Source organism: Rattus norvegicus, chromosome 15 (assembly GCF_036323735.1).
Source record: "Rattus norvegicus strain BN/NHsdMcwi chromosome 15, GRCr8, whole genome shotgun sequence".
NCBI lineage: Eukaryota > Metazoa > Chordata > Mammalia > Rodentia > Muridae > Rattus > Rattus norvegicus.
Window position 1 is genome coordinate 38,617,816 of NC_086033.1, and position 20,587 is coordinate 38,638,402.

The window sequence follows — 20,587 nt, forward strand, 5'->3', positions numbered from 1 at the left end:
CTTTTTTCTTTTTTTTTTAGCTTTATAAGTGGACAGAGTTGCCTCCATTTCTGCAGGCTTATTTTCTTGCTTTCCACGTTCTGTTTTCTGAAAGAGTTCCTTAATTCTACTTCTCATTCACCTCTCAGATTCTTTACTTCTGAGACTGTGTGACATTTAAGAGTCTTTCTCTACTGGATTTCTTTAGTCACTTTTCTGTTCTCTGACTTGAAGCGGCCAATTCTCAAGCAGACTGGTTTGTTTTATTCCATGTGGCTGCCTCTTCCTCTTCTCATGTTTTCCGTTTAGAAGTCTGCATGCCTGAGTTGTATGCCTTTGCATTCTTTATTTTTCTGCTGCGCATTGGCTTCCACACAGTGGCTGTGTTTCGCTGGTGTATCGGCAAAAGGACTCGGTGTGATGTAACAGTCAAGAAGGGTGGTCAGGCTGGAGAGATGGCTCAGCGGTTAAGAGCACTAACTACTCCTCCAGAGGTCCTGAATTCAATTCCCAGCAACCACATAGTGGCTCATAACCATCTGTAATGGGATCTGATGCCCTCTTTTGGTGTGTTTCTGTGTACTCATATAAATAAAAATAAATAAATCTTTTTTTTTTTTAAAGAAGGTAATCAGAACTCACATTCTGCTGTGTAGACTACATCTTATCCTCTTTAGGAAAGTTCACACCTTCAGTCACATCCTGTGCTGTGTCCAGGCTTGAGGTTAATCTCTTTGTAGACTTAAGTGTTCAGGGAGGAAGGATCTGGCAGTCACAGCTCCTCTTCACGTGTTCAGCCACACCCTGCTCCCTTCAGGTGCCACTCCTGTGCTCTGACCTTGCAACTGGATTCCTCCAGCTCCTTCCTGTGGCAGGTACTTCCTCTGCCAAACCAGTTCTCAGGCTGCTGTTGTTCCCAAATGTTGTCGGAGTTTCTTTCTGTGTTCACGCTTGTCCTGGTGGTCCCCTATGTCTTATATGTGTTAGAACTTGGTTCAGGTAAGTTTCAAACTGAAGTCTAATTTTAGTACCGTAAGTCCTAGGGTGTTACCTGGTCACCTTTGACATACCTGTTAGATTGCACTAGTTATTGGAAAAGTAGGCTGTAAAATGCTTGTGGTTGACTTAGTAAACAAAAAGTAGGTATACAAGGGGTGTGGAGCACAGGATTCCTTTAAAACAACAACCAAACTCTGCTTGTGCTCAAAGAACTAAGACGCCAGCCACAGCCAACAATAGAAAACTGACTAAAACATTTACAGACAACGGAAAAGAACTCTCAAACACTAAAAACAACGTAATAGTCCTCATTGTCTTCTGCCATTGTAATTTTGAGGTTGTATTTTTGTGTATATGTAAAGAATACAAACACTTATACTTGTATTCTTTGTCTGGCGGAGATGATACTCTGTTGGAATGTAGAGTTAAGCTGGAGGTGACATGGGTAAGACTACAGAGAGATATATGCTTCTAAATCTTTATTTATTTTTTTATCAGAGTGGGGCAGGATGGGAAAGGGTTCCAAGACAGGGTTTCTCTTTGTAGCCCTGGAACTCACTCTGTAGACCAGGCTGGCCTCAAACTCACATAAATCCATCTGCCTCTGCTTCCCAAGTACTGGGATTAAAGACTTCCACCACCACACTTGGAAGTCTTTTAATGTTTTAAGGAATTAAAATATTCATTAATTCATTTTTTACAGATATGCCTCCCCTAAGATTATCTTTTCAAATCTTTATGTCTCACTTTATAAAAGGCTTTATGGTTTTTTAGTAGAGAAATAGAATTTCAGCTGTAAGTTTATTTTTTAATTTTTATTTTACATTTTGTTTTAGTGTGAACTGTGCAGACCTGACCCAAGAAGTTTCAGTGGAGAATTTCAGTATATTGCCTAGAGACTGTTTTTGTGATATTTTGATGAAGAGACACCATGACCAAGACAACTCTTATAAAGGGACAACATGGGGGGGTTGGGGATTTAGCTCAGTGGTAGAGCGCTTGCCTAGCAAGTGCAAGGCCCTGGGTTCGGTCCCCAGCTCTGTAAAAAAAAAAAAAATAAATAAATAAAGGGAAAACATTTAATTGGGGCTGGCTTACAGGTTGAGAGATTCAGTCCATTATCATTAAGGCAGGAGCATGGCAGCATCCAGGCGGGCACGGCATAGGAAGAACTGAGAGTTCTCTTGTTCTGACTGCAGCCAGGAGACAGCTGACTCTTCCACACTGAGAAGAGCTTCAAAGTCCAACCCACAGTGACACACTTCCTCCAACAAGGCCACACTTCCTAACAGTGCCACTCCCTATGGGCCAAGCATATTCAGACCACCACACATGTTTAGGTGTTTGGCTTAAATGTGTATGTGTACCATGCATGTGCCTGGTGCTTAGAGGATCCCCTGGAGCTAGAGTTGCAAAAGATTATGAGCCTCCATGCAAGTGCTGCCCTCTAGAAGAGCAGCGGTTATTTTTATCTGTCAAACCATCTCTCCTGGCCAAGATTAAAAGCTCCTGGTAAGGGTTAGAGAGATGGGGCAGTAGTTAAGAAGACTTGAGTTCAGTTCTAGCACCCATGTCCAGTAGATCACAATTGCCTGTAATTACAGCTCCAGGGCATTTAATACTCTTGGCTTCTGAGGGGGCCCACATACAAGTGTTATACACTTGCATAGGTACACACTCATAAATAAAAATCTTAAAATTACTTATTCTATATGTCCTGTTACTTGGACATCTTCTTTACTTGAACTTGAGCTGAAAGTAACTCGTCAAATACCTGGAATGCAGATGTTTCCTTAGAGTTGGTTCCTTGATAGACAATTAACCAAGGGCTACTCCTTAGGGCAACAGTGTTCTTAATACAATTTTGATAGTGTGTGTGTGTGTGTGTGTGTGTGTACAAACTAGGCAAGAAAACATTTAATTTTCCTAGAATAAAATATTGGGAAGTGTTTTATGGTTTTATTGATGTGAATAGATACTGTGACCACAGGAGCTCTTATAAAGGAAAATATTTTACTATGGCTGAATTACAGTTCAGAGGTTTAGTCCATTGTCATCGTGGCAGGAAGCATGGCCGTGTGCAGGCAGACATGGTGCAGGAGAAGGAGCTGAGAGTTCTGCATCTGGATCAGCAGACAGGAAGAAGAGAAGGCCTGGCTTGACCTTCTGAAATACCTCAAGTGATACAATTCCTACAACAAGGCACACCTTCAATGATGCCACTCTGACCGATGTCTATGGGGGCCATTGTCATGTAACCACCACAGGAAGTGTAGGCAGCATCTAGATTGTGAGAAGTATTTATCTAAATCAAGTAATTTTTAAACAGTTAATACTGTCTAAATTTCTTTCTGACTTTTAAGTAGGTTGTGTGTTTGATTGAAATACTTGAGTCTTTTTTAAGTCTTTAGGGTCCTTTTATAATCTGTTTTTTGTCCTTTTGAAATCAGGCTGCCATTTGTCGATGCAGTCAGCCATTGTCAGGCTTCAGTGCCAGGTGCCTAGAGGATGAGCATTTGCTTCAAGCCATTAGTAAAGCCAACCCAGGAAACCGCTACATGTATGTTGTGGATACCAGGCCCAAGGTATGTATCCAGTACTGTACAGTATGTTATCTCTATGATTTCATGTCTTTAATTGAGAATAAAAGCATTTGCTCAGATATAACATACCTGAATTGTAGTTTTAAATTAACCAAGGCTAATGCTATGAAGAAAATCTGTCCTTTGAGTAATGCTAAAGTTTTCAGGGCCCTTGGTCATCATTTTTTTTCTGTCTCCTGATATATAGATTATATACATGTATATGTATGAATATATGTAAAAACATATCTACACACACACACACAGACAGACAAATGGAACTGTTTTCTTTTTTTGTTGTTTGGTTTGGTTTTTCATGATGGTTTCTCTGTGTAGCTCTGGCTGTCATGGAACTCACTTTGTGGACTAGGCTGGTCTCGAACTCAGAGATCCTCCTGTCTCAGCCTCCCAAGTGCTAGATTAAAGATGTGAGCCACACACCCTGCCACATCTGGGACTCTTGACAATGTATTAAGTCACGTTATTGTGAAGAAGTGCTATGATAGTATATGATGTAAAAATTAGAAATTCTTGCTACCCCCCTCCTTTACTTTCCTTTTTGTTGTTGATATTTAGTTTTTTTGTGACAGGATCTCATGTAGCATTTGTACCATGTAGCTAATCCGGATCCTCCGCCTCTACCTCCCAAATGCTGGAGTTACAGGCATGCACCACCACGCCCGCCTTTTTATTCTTCATTAACAAAACTGTAAATTAACAGAACACTTCGTTTTAAAGTAATTTGGCCATAATGGGAAAGATTTGAAAAAAAGAGGAAACAGTTATTGAATGAGGAATCTTTGAATTAGAGAACTGCAATGAACAGGAAATTGCTGTTCTCCGGCGTCTGTGGGGCAAGGCTGATTCTTACTATTGAGACCAAACCAGAAGCTGCACTTCTTTCTTATGTGCACTGTAAACAGCTGATTCACATAGGACCCTGAAATTAGAGTAATTACAGTCTTCAACGGTGAGAGCTAACTTTATTTTGATTTTTATTATAGCTTCGCATGCAGAGCTGGTGGGATACACAAAAGGACATTGGCAGAATTATAGTGAGGATTTCTTCAAAAATCTGGAATGATGAGAAAATAAGAGAAAGCGATGAGAAAAAGCGAGTGAGCACTGTAGAACGATTGTAGGCAGCACTGTGAGAGGGGCCAGAGCTGCTGCACAGTGGTCGCCGTCACTGTGCAGTCTCACAAAAAAGATGAGAGTAATCGGAGTAAATTAGAAAGTATCTATCAAAAATTAGGAATTGGTATTGATAATCTAAGACTCCAGAGCTGGTACTGTCTCATAAGAAAAATTGTGTTCCCTTGTTACTGGACGCTTGTAGGCTAATGACTCATCTTTAGGTAATATTATTCATAAAAGGCGATTATAATGCATGCATTTTGAAGCTGAGGCCTGACTTATAGTTTTTATTTATATAATTGTCATTGATACAGAATTTTTTTCACTTGCTCTCCTAAGTTTAAAATTCAGTAGTAGTAATGTGACCACATCTTTAATTTGACCTCAGTCTTCATGGATGGCTGGTAACTGTTGAGTCAGCATGTACAGTTCACCTGTACTTGCTCCCAACCAATGGTTAATTCACTTAATGGACAGCTACTTCACCCAGCCTAGGCCATTTCTTCATCCACGCTCATATGGAAAGAACAGTAATCAGAGTAACACACTATATGACAGAAGCCAGCAAGCCAAACCCTAAGGGTGTCTCAGATCATCGTCTGTCCCCTCTGGAGAGCAGTTTATGTTGGGCACGGTTCTTGGAGCTGTGCTAGGCTGGTGGATGATGCTGTGCACACAGCTGTGGTACAGTGCTGAGTCTCCATGTGTGAGCATGGTGGCGTAGAGCCGTACTTCACATCCGCTCTCAGGGCCCCTGTGATTTGATCTCACAGACTGATTCTGGAAACTGAGCTTTTCAGCTCTGCCCATCTCCAAATCCAGATTTAGGCAGGAAACATTCCTTTTTCATTTTGAGATGTCACAGAAACGTGGAAAGCTGATAAGGAAGTAGTTATCCTTTTGAAGTTTGAGTGTCCTCGGTTTGGTTTTCCCCTGGGTAACAAACACATTTCCCCACACACTGCCCTTCCTCACTGCTGGCATAGATATGGCAGGCTTGCTTACTAAACAGTAGTAGCTTATTCAGTCCTGATGAGTTTCTTTAAATGTTGTCCTTCCTATAAAGTGTGACTTAGTGTTTTTATGGCATTTGATAAATTAAAGATAAAATTAATTTGACTGTAAATTTCTAAAATTTTTAATTTTAGCTCAATGCAATGGCTAACAGAGCAGCTGGAAAAGGTTATGAAAATGAAGACAACTATTCTAATATTAGATTTCAGTTTGTTGGAATAGAAAATATTCATGTCATGAGATCCAGCCTTCAGAAATTACTGGAAGGTATGATTATTGTACACCTTTTAGAGAGCTTTGTGCAATGGAGGTTCAGTGACAGTCACATAGGGCTTTGACTTCTCTGTCAGTCGCATTCACAGAGTAAAGAGAACATGGGATTGATATTGATAATGTAATATACTAAAAGTATTACTTTTAGCTTGTAGTCAGTACTAAAACCGGTAGAATAGTTCCTCCACGTCTCCCCCCTCCTTCCTTCCCTCTCTTCTCTCTCCATCTCCCCCACCCCTTACTAAGTTACTTACTCATACCTTTTTTGAGACAAAGTCTCACTGAATCTAAGGTATCATCAGACAACCTCTGCAGCCAAGGCTTGCCTTGAAGCTCTGATCCTCTTGCTTCAGCTTCTCAGGTGCTGGGATTATAGGCCTGCACAAGCACAGCCAGCGAGATCTTCTGTTGCCATCCAGTCTTAGAAAGCAATCATTCTTTTATTCTTATATCTCACTTCAGCATAGGCACGTTATGGGCGGTAGCCACCCTGTCTGCAATTCTAATAGTTTTACAATCACCGTTGTTAGAGATCATTGATATATATAATTTAAACATTTGTGCTACCTTTTAAAAGGGCCATTTCTCTTAAGCCTGAGGAGGAACAGAAAAAAAATGTCCCCAGAGCATTATTCATCTTCTAATAGCACTTTAATTTATATGCATTTCCCCCAGTTCACTCCCCAAGATCACTCCAGCCCTGCTCTAATTGAAAACCTTCTCTATTTCATAGTGAATGGCAGCAAGGGGCTTTCTGTCAACGATTTCTACTCTGGTTTGGAGAGTTCAGGATGGCTTCGTCATATCAAGGCTGTTTTGGATGCTGCAATCTTCTTAGCCAAAGTAACTATCTCTTAATGGTTCAGGTTTGTAACCAGTGGGGAAGGAATGGACTTAGCCTTGGTAAGTCTTGGTTCTGCTCTGACAACTTTTATTGTTCTTTGCCTCTTTAATGGGGTTCACTTCAGTTGGAAGTGGTGCTTAATATGGAGATTTACAATCCCCAACTACTTACTTTTTTTCTTTTTTTTCTTTTTTTCGGAGCAGGGGACCGAACCCAGGGCCTTGCGCTTGCTAGGCAAGTGCTCTACCACTGAGCTAAATCCCCAACCCCCCCAACTACTTACAAACAACATTTTTGTTTGCTTGTTTTGTTTCTGTTGTTTGTCTTGATTGTGGCAACAGTCTCATCGCGGGGCCAGCTCTTATGATGTGTATCTTCTGGCCTGGGTTTTAGTATGTAACCTTACTGATTTATATAAGAGGAATTTTGCAAGAATCTAAGTGTGTCGTTTCCCCCCAGGCAATAGTGGTTGAAAATGCAAGTGTGCTGGTACACTGTTCGGATGGGTGGGACAGGACCTCCCAAGTGTGTTCCCTTGGTTCGCTCTTGTTGGATTCCTACTACAGGACAATGAAAGGATTCATGGTAAGAATTTGTTCCACTGAACCCAGTGATTTCTTTACCAAGGGGATGCTTGGCAGTATTCAGAGGCAGGTTTATACTATGGTCATGCAGTTGATAGATTCTGCACAGAGCAGCTCCAGGTAGATTCCTTGGGCCCTCGATGTGTGTGCTTCTGCAGCAGAGAACCTTCAGACAGACTAACCTCCATTTGTGCAGCTTTTGGCCAAATACTTTAGATTTAGAGGTTGACACCCCACTATCACCACCACCACCACCCTAAAGTGTTACAAACTAGTTGATATTTTCTCCCACACCTCTATCTAGTAAAAGTAATGTAAAATACAGTATTTAATTGTAAACCATGAGTTGAAGAAATGAAATGTTCATCTTTAGCACCCTGATATTAAGTTAACATTGTGCCATTTCTGTTTATGAAACCAAATTTATTAGTTGAACAATTTTCTTCTAGGCAGGAATTTATTTTCTATTTATTTTATGTTTAGTATTTGATTAGATAAACTTTTGAATTTGTGTGTAAAACAGGTTTGGGAGGTATAGACAGAGGGTCAAGAGTTAAAGGTCATCCTTTACTATGTTATCAGTTGAGACCAACCTGAGCTATGAGACCCTAAGAACAAAACAGAATTTCCACAGAAATGTATAGTGAGTAGATGAAGAAGTATTAGATAGGTTTAAGCACTAATTAATAATCAGAGTCCTGCCTGTGACAAGGGTGACCTAAAGTCTCAGACTTTGGTCAGCACCATTACTCTGTCATCATACTGAGTCTGGGTAAACTAACTGGAAATAAGAGAACTACGTGAAAATGGTGACAATAAAAATAACTTTAGGTGGCTAGACAGTGATGCACGCCTTTAGTTCCAGCACTTGGGAGGCAGAGGCAGGTGGATCTCTGTGAGTTTGAGGCCAGCCTGGTCTACAGAGAAAGTACTAGGACAGCCAATGATGCACAGGGAAACCCTGTCTTGAAAAACCAAAACAGCAAACAGCAAACCTAAAACACTTAGTAAAATAGCATTCGGCTTCCTTGGACAGTGTAAGGAGGAATGTTAGTCTTTGCTTATTTATTTGCCAGGCATCTGAGTCAAGCCATGTAATAAATGACCAGACCCACAGTGGAGCCCTTTTAGATGCATGAGGGATAGGCTGAGTGGCTGTGAGTAAGCCTTCTAAGGACAAGCATGCTGGGATGTGTACTTTCCCCTTGAGGCAGTGAGAGCCGGTAGAAAAGAGCAAGGGGGAGCTTGATGAAAGATGCTCTGTAAAAAGATGTCTTGGCCTTGTGAAGGCAGAAGGGAGCGAGATGGAGGCTGAGGGTCCAGGAGAGCGACTATTAGTTCATCTGAAGAGGGAGGAAAACTGAAGGTAAGGCAGCAGGGCACACACAAGTACACAGGTGGTCTCAGGGAACAGTGACAAAGGACCAGTGCCAGTTGCCCGTAGATGGAGTGGGAGTGGGGGATAGGAGCCCTTGTCTGGGTTTCCAGGCTGCTGAGTCAGCTCCCTGCTCTTCTCTGAGCTAAGCAGAGGAGGAGGTTAGAGAGGAGGATACTAAGTCAGGACGAATAGAATGATAGAGGACCCAGCATGAAATCCATATTTCCACCCACAGTCACAGCATTGAAGTGACAATGGCACCCAGGATAGGGCCTATTAATGTGTTCAGGAAACTGCATCCTTGACCAGTAGGCTCTGTTAAATGGATTTAAGGCAACATCGGAGATACCAAAGTGGCCATCCTGACACTGAAAAAGGATATGTTTGGTGATTATGTAATGAGATTATAAAGTGTGTCAATGACTAAGAAGTTCCTTCAGATCTGACTGAAACATTAGAGATCTGTTCTCTCATTGGCTATGGTGATGCATATCTTTAGTCCCTGTTCTTGGGAAGCTGAGACAGAAGGATGGAGAGTTCAGCCCATATTGAAAAGTTGATTCAGCAAAACAAAAAAGGAAAGGAGTTAGTCAACAGAGAAGCCATGACCTGAAAGACTGAACTGCATATGCAAGGATGCCAGTGTTGGGATCTGAGTGAACAAAAGCTAACTCTTATTGACTCTGTTTGGTTTTCCAAGAGACAGGGTCTTCCTTACCGTTTTTTCTTTACATATGCAATGTACAAATATGCCAGTGGTTGAAATGCTTGCCCCTGTACTACAGAGCTGGGCGTTACTAGCATTTTAGTTAGATTTTCTAGTTCCCTTCTTGCACCCCACACTCTATTTGAGGACAGAGTTTCCCCATGGATCTAGCTGGTCTCTAATTCTCTATTCTCTTGCCTGAGCCTCTGATTGCTGGAGTTCAGCTGGCTTTTCCATGTTGCTGCCTTACCAAGTGTGTTTTTGATGAGTGCAATGGGAATCGTTCACTGCAAGACTACTTTCCATGTCTTTTCACTCTTCGGTAACCCTCACTCTCCTCTAGGTTCTGTCTACTTTTTTTTTAAATGTAATCTTTTTATTTTTTTAATCTCTGCTCTTAGCAGAATTGTCACTGTGTTTTTTTAAGTTGATAATAGTTATATAGTTAGTTGATTTTGCTCTTTCTCACTAGGTTTTAATAGAAAAAGATTGGATATCATTTGGGCATAAATTTTCAGAGAGGTAAGTGGCAATAATATATTTAAATCTTTGCAAAATTGTGCCACCAGGTTTCTCCTTGTTGGAATTTACGTGTCTCTGTGGCATGGGAACTATAGCTCTGTATTATATGAAGTTAGACTTATGTCTCTGTTACTTCTTTTTCTTAGTGGCTTTGTTAGTTCCCATGGCCACTGATGTTTGGTCTTGTAGCAAGGCTGGTCCTGAACTTCTAGTCCTCATGCTTCCTCTTCCTGAGGACCAGGGTTACAGATGTCCACTAAAATGATGGTTACAAATGGACTTTTACTGTCCATATTACATATGTAATACATGTATGTATAGTTTTGTAGGTTTAAGTTTACAATGCCTAAGCAAAAAACTTTCAGAGGCATTTTTCAAAGCTTGTGCTCTCTGGGGCTTTAGGTGTGGCCATTTGGATGGTGACCCAAAGGAAGTCTCACCAGTGTTTACTCAGTTCTTGGAGTGTGTATGGCATCTGACTGAGCAGTTCCCACAAGCCTTTGAGTTCAACGAAGCGTTTCTTCTTCAGATCCATGAGCACATTCACTCATGCCAATTTGGGAACTTCCTTGGCAACTGTCAGAAGGAAAGAGAGGAACTCAGGTGAGTGGGTAATGAAATGAGCCTTTCCTTCTGCATCACCCACACCATCCCACTGTAAACCATGGCTGAAAATGAAATGCCCTGACGGTTTCAGATAGAACGAGTTTTACAAAAATCTGTAGTTTTGAAGCTAAAGTACCCTACTAATATCTGTCACCTTTCTGTTTTGAAATATATTTGGAAGGTAATATTATTATGAGGTCAGCTAACCCCCCCCACACGCATGCATGCACACACATGCATATGCATACACACAACGTATATAGTCAGTACCCAGAGCAGAGCAAGAACCCCATACTGTTCCCTAAAAGTTTTGATGTTCCTTTTCAGTTTGAATACATATATATATATATATTTAGAAGAGAGAATTCTTTACATTATTTATTTCTCAGAAAGTGTTGGTCACTAGCTTTATAGCAGTGGAAGGTATAAATCAGTGGTTTTGCCTTATGGTAAGGTGCCAGTCATAGCTCTCCTCCCTGTGGAGCAGACAAGCCTGCTGGCATTGGCTGTTTCATGGTGTCCCTGATGGGGTCTCATGTAGGCACTAAGTGCCACACTTGACCCCTTGCCTGTTCTTTATACCAGCTTGAAGTTTTGGGTTTGGATTCTGAGTGAGATTTCTTTCAGTAACAGTGAATCTAGATCTTCCTATAATTTGGATTAGGTGGCTTTTCTTGGGGTACAAATCTATCTTTGGAGAAACTTTCAATTGGTACCAAACTCAAAAAGATGAGAAGAGGAAAATAAAAATGGATATTTCTTAGTAGTCTTTCTTAGAACATACCTGTGGGCCATCATGGGGTACATGGTACTGTGCATGCCTACAGCATCTGTTTGACTTAACTGCTGTGGCCTCCTCTGTAGCCATCTGTCCACCAGACGTGTGCCTTTAGACAAGCACATGACTGGCATTTCAAACTCTTCCACTGAAATGTGGTTTTGTCCTGTGGTAATTGCCCTCGTGGCCCAGCATGGGGTTGTGAGAATAAGGCAGAGCAGCTGAATCAGTGTTCTGTTGCAAGGCTTGGCAGTCCTGGGATAAGAGGAGAATCCCTAAGTGGACAAGTGAGAACCAGTGGTCGACCTGGTTGTGCTCAAGACACATTTATTACATGGTCAGAAATGAGAAAGAGAATGCAGTGAAAGCAGAACTCAGACAGGGAGGTGAGTGTCCATCTAGAAGCCACTGAACCAACCACCTGATCTATAGTTAGCAGGGCGCTGAGTATCGCTGGGTAAGACTTTTATGTTCTTATTCCCCAAGGTTGAAGGAGAAGACTTACTCCCTGTGGCCTTTTCTTTTGGCTGACAAAAAGAAGTACTTAAATCCTCTCTACAGTTCCAAATCTCAGAGATTGACAGTCTTGGAGCCAAATACAGCCTCTTTCAATTTTAAGTAAGTTGGCTATTAAAGCATTTATAGTGATTCTTCTCAAAAAGATTTTGGGAATTTTTAAAAATGTTAACTTTATTTTTATCATTACGGTCATTATTATCATCATTATCATTATTAATAATCATCATACAAATAAGTACCATACAAATAATCTTATACAAGTAATAATTTATATGAGGGGTGTGTGTGTGTGTGTGTGTGTGTGTGTGTGTGTGTGTGTGTGTTGCTTGTGGAGGCCAGGAGAGGCCATCAGCATCAGATTCCTTAAAACTGGAGTTACAGATGGTTGTGAGTCTCTGTGTGGTTGCTGGGAACTGAACCCAGGTCCTCTGGAAAAATAGCCAGTGTTCTTTTTTTTTTTTTTTTTGTTCTTTTTTTTTTCGGAGCTGGGGACCGAACCCAGGACCTTGCGCTTCCTAGGTAAGCGCTCTACCACTGAGCTAAATCCCCAGCCCCAATAGCCAGTGTTCTTAATTAAGCACTGAACCATCTCTCCAGCCCTAAAAATATTATTTTAATTAAACATATTCATGGGGCATAGTAGGATCATTGTAGACATGTATATAATAATGAGCAAATCAAGATAGTGTTCCCATGTTTTTAAGTTTTCTTAATTTTAATGAACGTACAATGTACGTTTATGAACAATGAGGTATTTTGGAACCTGTGCACAGCGTGTGGTAATCAGAACAGACCAGTCGGGGTTTCTGTCTGCTCCTTGTTGCTGTGTGTGAGCTCCTCTCTTCCAGTTGTTACAGAACTTGGAATAGGCTTTGTGAGCTGTTCCCACTCTGTTGCACTGAGAGCTCTAGAGCTCACTATTCATCTAAAGGTGTTTTGGTTAAAAACTTCCTGAACTTCTTTGTCATAAAGATTTTGGAGAAACATGTACCACCAATTTGATCGGACGCTCCATCCCCGGCAGTCTGTACTGAACATAATTATGAATATGAATGAGCAAAACAAGCAGTTAGAGGAAGACGTTAAAGACCTAGAGGCTGTAAGTATTACTGTCTGTCAGTGTCTCCCATTTTGGGTTTCTTGATTACAGATGAAGAGAATTTATTGGGCATTTTTTGTTTGCTTGTTGAGTATAACTTTCAAATATTTTTCTTGGCCTGTTTGCTGTTTTGTTTTGTTTTGATTTGTCAGGGTTCCTTATATACTAGATATTAATTTTCTGTTATTCTGTCTGCTTCCTCTTACTGTTGTTATCTTTATGGTTTGTCGTGTGTGTGTGTGTGTGTGTGTGTGTGTGTGTGTGTGTGTGTGTGTTAAATCTCTCTCTACTCTAAGCTTTTCCTCTAGTCATTTCTCTGCCATTATGTATAACCAAAAAAGGATGAGTAAATATGTATGTGAATACACACACACATATACATATATACACACATACATATACACACACATACACATACACACACATACACACACACTGTCACACAGATACACACACTCACACACACACACACACACACACTCACCCACTTTCACACATACAAACACTTTTTTTTAATGTTAGATGGTTCTTTTTTGTTCACGGAACTGTCCTGTCTGCCTCAGAGACAAATGGTTTTCACTGTCTTGGGTAAGAGACCGGTGACTGGGGTAAATTAGAGGGCACATATTAGTGTTAAAGAAAGGAAGGGTAGGATAGGCAGCGTGGGACAGTTGTCTGGAGTTCATTTGGAGAGCATGATGCTTTGCCACAGGACATTTAAATATTAGGGTTTTTTTTTAAGTTGTGTTACTTTCCAAAGACTGATCTGTTCACTTGGCAAACCTCAGTGAGGGACACCTGTGGGAAGCTTGTCGTGGTCAAGCTTCAGCTGAGTAAACTGTGATTGCTGTGTTAGTGCAAATTCAGGTTGAGTGTACCCTCTGCATCCTTGTCCCTATAGAATGATCACTTGTTAAACTTCCTAAGTGATATGTGTGTTTCTGGCATGTGAAGACCTAGCGTCCTATACAGTCAAATCTGGTTGAATCGATTGGCAAACATGAACACTTAATGAAGCATTTTCTTTGATAAATTTCAAGTTCTTGGGGATTTCTAGTTACTAATTCATAATTGTGTGTCATGCACAAGGGGAGCATTTGTGAAAACATGTTTTCTTCGCTGCACATAGATTGATCACCTGTTAGCTGTAGTTACTAATGGTTTTTCAATGTTTTGTTTTAGAAAATTAAGCAATGCAAAAGTGGCATCCTGACGAAGGACTTGCTGCATGCCGTTCACCCTGAGTCGCCCAGTCTGAAAACCTCACTGTGTCTGAAAGAGCAGAGTCTGCTCCCGGTGAAGGACACACTCCGAGCTGTAGAGGGCAGCAGCCCAGCAGATAATCGCTACTGTGACTACACCGAGGAGTTTTCCAAGTCGGAGCCTGCTGTGGTCAGCTTGGAGTACGGCGTGGCCCGAATGACTTGTTAGCCTCCTTCAGTGGTCCCTGGATGGCTGTAGTGTGAGAAGGGTCTGTACACACGGGCAGGAGGTCTGAGTGACTTAGGGGCTTAGCAGCAGGTGAATAGCTGAGAAAAGGTAGCAGCTCTTGGGAGGAGTAAGTCAGCCAAGTGCCACTGGCAGCGAGCGAGTGCTGTTGTGTGTGCTTCCTGGAAATGATTTACACAGTGCTAGTGAGCTGGCAGTCTGTTGATTCAGATGTTAATTACAGCCAAACTCAATAGCTTTCCTTGAGTGTAATGTAACTCTGAGAGAACAGACCTGACAACCTGAACCCTCAATGACTGACATGGCATGTGCTTTCAGTTCTGGAGCTGTGGCCGTTTGCGTATTCTGCCACTTAGTGACATTTTATTGAAGTGCCATGTGAAGTACTTCTGAGACAGCCTTAAAGTAGACTCTCGGTTGGTTCTGTGGCCTTTATAGCCGAGGACAGGATGTCTGATCTCTCCTTTAATCAGCCTTATTTCTTATGAAGAGCTGCACTCTCATTACCTGGGGGCCGCACACTGCAGCGCTCTACATGGAGAGCTGTGAGTACTCCGCTAGCTAGTTCGTGATTAGCCAGCTCCACCCGTATTGAAATTAGTGCTACGGAAGGCTTTGTTCTGGTTGTCAGTTGTCTCGATCTGCAGCTGACAGTTCATTATTCACAGCTTAGAGGACTCATTTCTTAGGCCACTATAAGCACATTTGGCATTTACTTTCGGCTTACTGCAGTCTATTAATTCCTCCTCTGGTTGGCTTTAATCCTTTGATAACTGTACATTTAAAGTGGCAAAGCTCCAAAGTGTTCTGAGTACTACATACATTTTTACCTTGAGAGCAGCTGCCTACAGACTTTCAGGTAAAGGAAAGGGGGAGTGCTGGTGGTGGAGATTTGCGTGGTTATGATTTTAAAGCGACCATTTTTATGTAGAGCATATTTCTTTTCTCTTAATATAGACGGGACAGAGAAGGGAGCACTGAGGGAGGCAGTTAATGTCCAACAAACGGCAGCTTTGACGCTGGAAAAGGGTTTATTTTGCTTTGTTGGACTCATTGTTTATCCCATGCACTGAGACATACGTATCTGTTTTTTAAAAATCACTTGCAATTGGCAGTATTACCAGCTGGCTTTCAAACAAAGTTTAATACCATTGATGGTATAAAGTACAGTTCAGGGGCACTATGAAATCTGTGTATGTTATCATATATATCTCCTGATTATATCTATATCTGTAATATTTCTTGTATTAGTTTTGAACATAAGTATCTTTTTTTGGAAAAAAAAGCTTTATTGTATGTGATTTTATCTAGTCCTTATTTTTCCAGTTTACTTGTGTAAGCCCTTATGTAATAAAACACTGCATTTTAAAGCATAACAGAAATATACTAAAAAATACAATGTATAATTAACAGTGTTTAGACATTGGGAAGGGAAACTTAATCTCTGAGGCCACACATGAAGTTCCGTGCCTTGGTTCCCGTCAGGCTGTGGGTTTAAACTTCTATGGCAGACTTCTTAGTCATCTTTTCGGTTCATTATGCTAATCATCAATTTCACATGTATATATGTGTTTACATGCTCACACACAGATAAGATCCTGAGTGACGCACAGGGCATATGTTGGCAAAAGTCTGTAAATGTCTTATAAAATTAGGTTTACATTCATTGTGTTTTGGGATCTATAGCATGTAAATTATTTCGTGTATTATTTAAAGGCAATTAAATGTTCGTGTTTTACTTTGAATGTTTTTCTTTTGGGGAAAAACAAATCAGGATTCTAGAGGAGAACCTGTTATTGTCACTTTACTGAACCAGCATGGCTCCTAACTGCATGTCAAATCCTTGTCCTACAGATCCCTGTAGCTCTCCTCCCTCATTAGAGAACTTCTTTTGGTAGCAGATGGAGACCATAACAGAAATCCACAAGTGCCCAAAGTGCAGAGAGCAGATGACCATGGAGTGCCCAGTACCAGTTGACATGGCTACAGCAGTCCCTGCATATGAGGCTCAGGGAACACAGCGGAAGTGGGATAGAAAAAAAGATTGGACAAGCTCTAAGAGCCAGAGAACCAGGAAATTTGCTTTGATTTTGTGTTTCTTAGAAATGACAGGGAAGCTATGCACCTGTCATATACCACAACAGTATGGTCGCCTGAACAAGGCAGAACAATTGACCAGTTGACATGGTAACGTGGATGGGGAGCGTCTCACAGGACCTCACCAGAGACGTGGGACTACAGGAAACTAATCATTGCTGAGAGACGGAGTGTGGGTTACCCTGATTGTATTTGATGCTAATTACACTTCCTCACGAGGGGCTGCCTAGGATAAGGAGTGAATCACCACGTATCCAGGTGACATCATCAGAACTTTCTCCACATTTTAACTTGTAAAATAAAGGCGAGAGCTGGTGATTGGTCAGGGGAAGGGAAGGTGGGGCTGAAGAGTTGGGGAGACGGGGGAAGAGAAGAGGAGGAGGTGGAAGGAAGATGGAGCTGAAGCACATGGCCTGGAGAAAGCACAAGTCATAAGGGATCTCATAGCTGGGGAGTAGCGTAGTGCAGTGTCTAGGCGAGCAGCTTGTATTCATATTAACTGAGTTGTGTTTTCTTGGCACGGGCTTATTTGGGTTGGAGAATTTACCGCAAAAAGGAAGAATCAGTCTGCCCCGGGGATGAGCCCAGAAAACAGTTTTCCAATAGCAACTGGTCAGCCCTGAAATAGCATGTGCACACAAGCAAGTGTAAACAAGGAAAACAAGGGAGTCAAATGGCACCAAGTTGTGCCTTTTCCCCTCGCTTAGGCAAAGGGTCGCATACACTAATGCAACATGATAGTGAAGTGTTAGCATCTTGTTTTCCAGGTTATTGACAAGTTCCTTTCATCCACAAATATGCCTTCTGAATAATCAACCCAGGCTGGTGGTGGACAGGTTCGTAGAGAATGATGACAGTTATGGAAGTCCCTTAGTCAGCGGTGTGTTATCTGTGCTATTACCAGCTTGATGGAAGGCTGGGTCCACCAAGTAATACATGCAAGGGGGACTCACCCAGCGCCAGGGTAAAGAAGAGAGCACGGGCCAAGAAGTGGGCAGCGTGGTTAGGAGTGTTTGGACACCCACTTTCTGGGTGAGAAGCAGCAGGGGAGAGTGAAGTGTCTCCGTGCAAGGCTGAAAGACGCTTACAGAAGCTAAGTGGGCCTGAGGTTCTTGCCTCCGTTTCTGACTCATAGGTACGTGCTGGGACTCCGAAGCTGCAAGCAGTGACTAAGAATGCATGTTAGAATTTAGCAATGCTGGGACTGGAGACACATGTCCAGTTTCTAGCAACCCATGTCAGACAGCTCACAACAGCTCCCTTAGGTACCCACAAATACCTGGCCTACACACATAGACACCGTCTTAGGGTTTTACTGCTGTGAACAGACACCATGACCAAGGCAAGTCTTACAAAGGACATTTAATTGGGCTGGCTTCCGGGTTCAGAGGTTCAGTCCATTATCATCAAGGCAAGAACATGGCGGAGTCCAGGCAGGCATGGTGCAGGAGGAATTGAGGAGTTCCTCATCTTCATCTGAAGGCTGCTAGCAAAATACTGGCTTTCAGGAAGCTAGGATGAGGGTCTTAAAGCCACAGTGACACATCTACTCCGACAAGGCCACACCCTCTAATAGTGCCACTCCCTGGGCCGAGCATATACAAACCACCACAGATACACACACACTTATAATCAAATCTTACAAAAGGACAAAGTTTAAATATTATTGTTACTAAAATTAATAGTCGCTTGACAGTGTGATAAAATAACAGAAGAGGCAACTTGAGAGAGGAAGGATTTCTTTTGTGGCTTGAGAGAGTGCAGTGAGTTGTAGGAAAGGCATGCAAGAATTCAGGATAGCTCGTGGCTATGGCAGGAATGTGAAGTAGCTAAGTCCTGCTGAGTGAGGCAGTCAAGAAGCAGACAACCCCAGCTGGCAGGAACTGGGCATACTGTAGTCCTCTAGCCCTGCTTGTACTGTCCAAAGTGCCAACTACACCCTGTATCCAGAATGTTCTACAACCTCCCCAAAACAATACCACCAGCTGGGGACCATTCACATTTCAGCTGTGGCTGGCTATTGTGAGAAATGGCAACCCGCCATTTCTTCAACAAGGCTTCAGCCCTTTAAACCAGGAAATAGCATTTAGAAACCAAACTTCATTCTGTCGCTGCTCCGTGCTATAGGAGTGCCATTGCTTCAAGTGTTTAGTTTTTTTTAAGTATTTGATTTACCTATATAGAATTCGTGTTTGTATATAGAAAGATGATTGGATCTAAACTTACTTCAAAATGGCTGATTTTTTTAAAATTAATTAATAATTAATAAACTTCTTGCTCATAATAATGTCACTCCTATGTAATTCTTGTTTCTGTTCATGTACCAAGGTCCTGTACAGCCAGGCATGATGGCAGAAACCTGTAATCACAGCCCTCTTGAGGAGCAGACAGGTGAACTCAAGGCCAGCTGGGAAATCTGTTTCAAAAAGTGAAACAATTCAGCAACCCCCCCCCCCAAATGAAAACAAACAAACAAAAAAAACCCAATAATGGCCCCATGGGACACAGTTGTAACTATCAGGGCTGTGCAGTCCTAGTTTTGCCTCTGTCTCAGGGTCTTGGGGCATTCTTCACCACATTTTGTTTGTTTTTTCCATCGAAGAAATCTCAACCAGAGATTTTGCAGAGTTGCAAAATCAGTGGACGAACATAGAAAAGTCAAGCTGGACCTGACCTGGAAGCTGCTTTTCTGCTGGCTAACCCCTGTGGGCCCTGTGTGCAGCTGTGCTGATTAGCCAGGCAAGCTGCGTCCACTGGTGCCACAGTGGAAAGCCCATTATGGTTGAGACTTGAATGTTTTTTAAATTAATTCATTTCACAAACATTTGGCATGACTGCCATGTACAAGATATTACTGGGAGATGGGCACAAATGAGGAAAAGAATTGAAAGCCCTTGCCCATGGGAAGCTACCTTTGTAGGGGCAGCAAGGATGAGGGATGCTGTGTTGCTGCAATGCATGATATGTTTGTCACCCCGACTAGATTAGTAGCATCTCTGGTGTTTGATAAGGCACTTTAGGTATCTGTTGATATTTTTTGTATTAACTGAAGACTAACCATACTTCCCGAATATGAGTGGTTCTGTCCCAGTAGGATCAGCCTAAATGAGAAAGGGAAAAGGAAAAGAGTTAACTGCTGGCTAGCTTTCTGCTCTTCCTACTTTCTGTTCCTTTGAGATGCCAGCAAGCAGCCACTACAAATTCCTGCGGTCCCAGAGCCAGCTGCCCCATGCCTTACCCACCGTGGTGAACTGTCTCCTCTCAGACTGTAAGCCAAACGAACTCTTCTTTAAGTCACTCTCTGCCAGGTGTTTGGTCACAGCCATGAGAAAAGTAACTGATAGAGACCAGGCCCTGGGCGCCCTGCTGACACGGACGACGGGCGTCTGTCTACACTGGAGTGCAGTGTCACATCTGGCAGATGCCCGCTGGCTAGATGACATGTTTCTTCCCATTTCCTACTCTTCTGAAGTTAACTATCATGTTCTACTGACTCCAAATTGTCCTTGGGTAGATCTGGAGGCTGCCTCTGAAGAATTACTTAAGACTTTGTTCTTTTAAGGGATTTATGTCCAAATAGATACCAATGTTGGCTGCTTTCACAACTGTTACACCCATCCAGCCAAAAACATTCTATCCCTCCCCTCCATGAAACTTCTTACTGGGAGAAAACTGTTGTTTCCTTTTTTAATAAAGGAAAATACCTCCCCTACGTGTGTGTGTATATGTGTGTCTATGTATGTATGTATGTATGTATGTATGTATGTATGTATATATGAGTTCATATGTGACTGTGTATGTGTGTGTGTGTGTGTGTGAGAGAGAGAAAGAGAGTGTGTACACAAGGGCATGTGGAAGCCAAAGGTCAATATCAGTATTTTTCCCCCTTTGGTTATTTCTCCACTTTACTTTTTGAGACAGTAACACTTAGAGGAGAAGAAGGGGAGGGATATGAACTGTAAGAGAGGGAGCACTGAGGAGAAAGAGGCCAGAAGGAGTTCACAGGAGCTGCATTAGGAAT

General features: G+C 42.0%; 1 protein-coding gene across 3 annotated transcripts in view; it reads left to right on the top strand.

Annotated features, from left to right (window-relative positions):
• The window catches only part of Mtmr6 (myotubularin related protein 6), a 37,933-nt gene extending 21,725 nt beyond the window's left edge, over positions 1 to 16,208 (top strand). Inside the window, exons 6-15 of one of the 3 annotated variants that reach the window (NM_001394711.1) lie at positions 3,429 to 3,563; positions 4,565 to 4,678; positions 5,846 to 5,978; positions 6,718 to 6,827; positions 7,288 to 7,413; positions 9,969 to 10,018; positions 10,421 to 10,621; positions 11,889 to 12,020; positions 12,894 to 13,020; positions 14,203 to 16,208. In NM_001394711.1, coding sequence (NP_001381640.1) covers positions 3,429 to 3,563; positions 4,565 to 4,678; positions 5,846 to 5,978; positions 6,718 to 6,827; positions 7,288 to 7,413; positions 9,969 to 10,018; positions 10,421 to 10,621; positions 11,889 to 12,020; positions 12,894 to 13,020; positions 14,203 to 14,451 — 1,377 coding nt within the window. In that variant the 3' untranslated portion in view covers positions 14,452 to 16,208. Of the gene's footprint in view, positions 1 to 3,428; positions 3,564 to 4,564; positions 4,679 to 5,845; positions 5,979 to 6,717; positions 6,888 to 7,287; positions 7,414 to 9,968; positions 10,019 to 10,420; positions 10,622 to 11,888; positions 12,021 to 12,893; positions 13,021 to 14,202 lie in introns of all 3 variants that reach the window. The other 2 variants (NR_172203.1, NM_001394712.1) reach the window with 2 other exon arrangements.
• Positions 16,209 to 20,587: the final 4,379 nt, after the last annotated feature.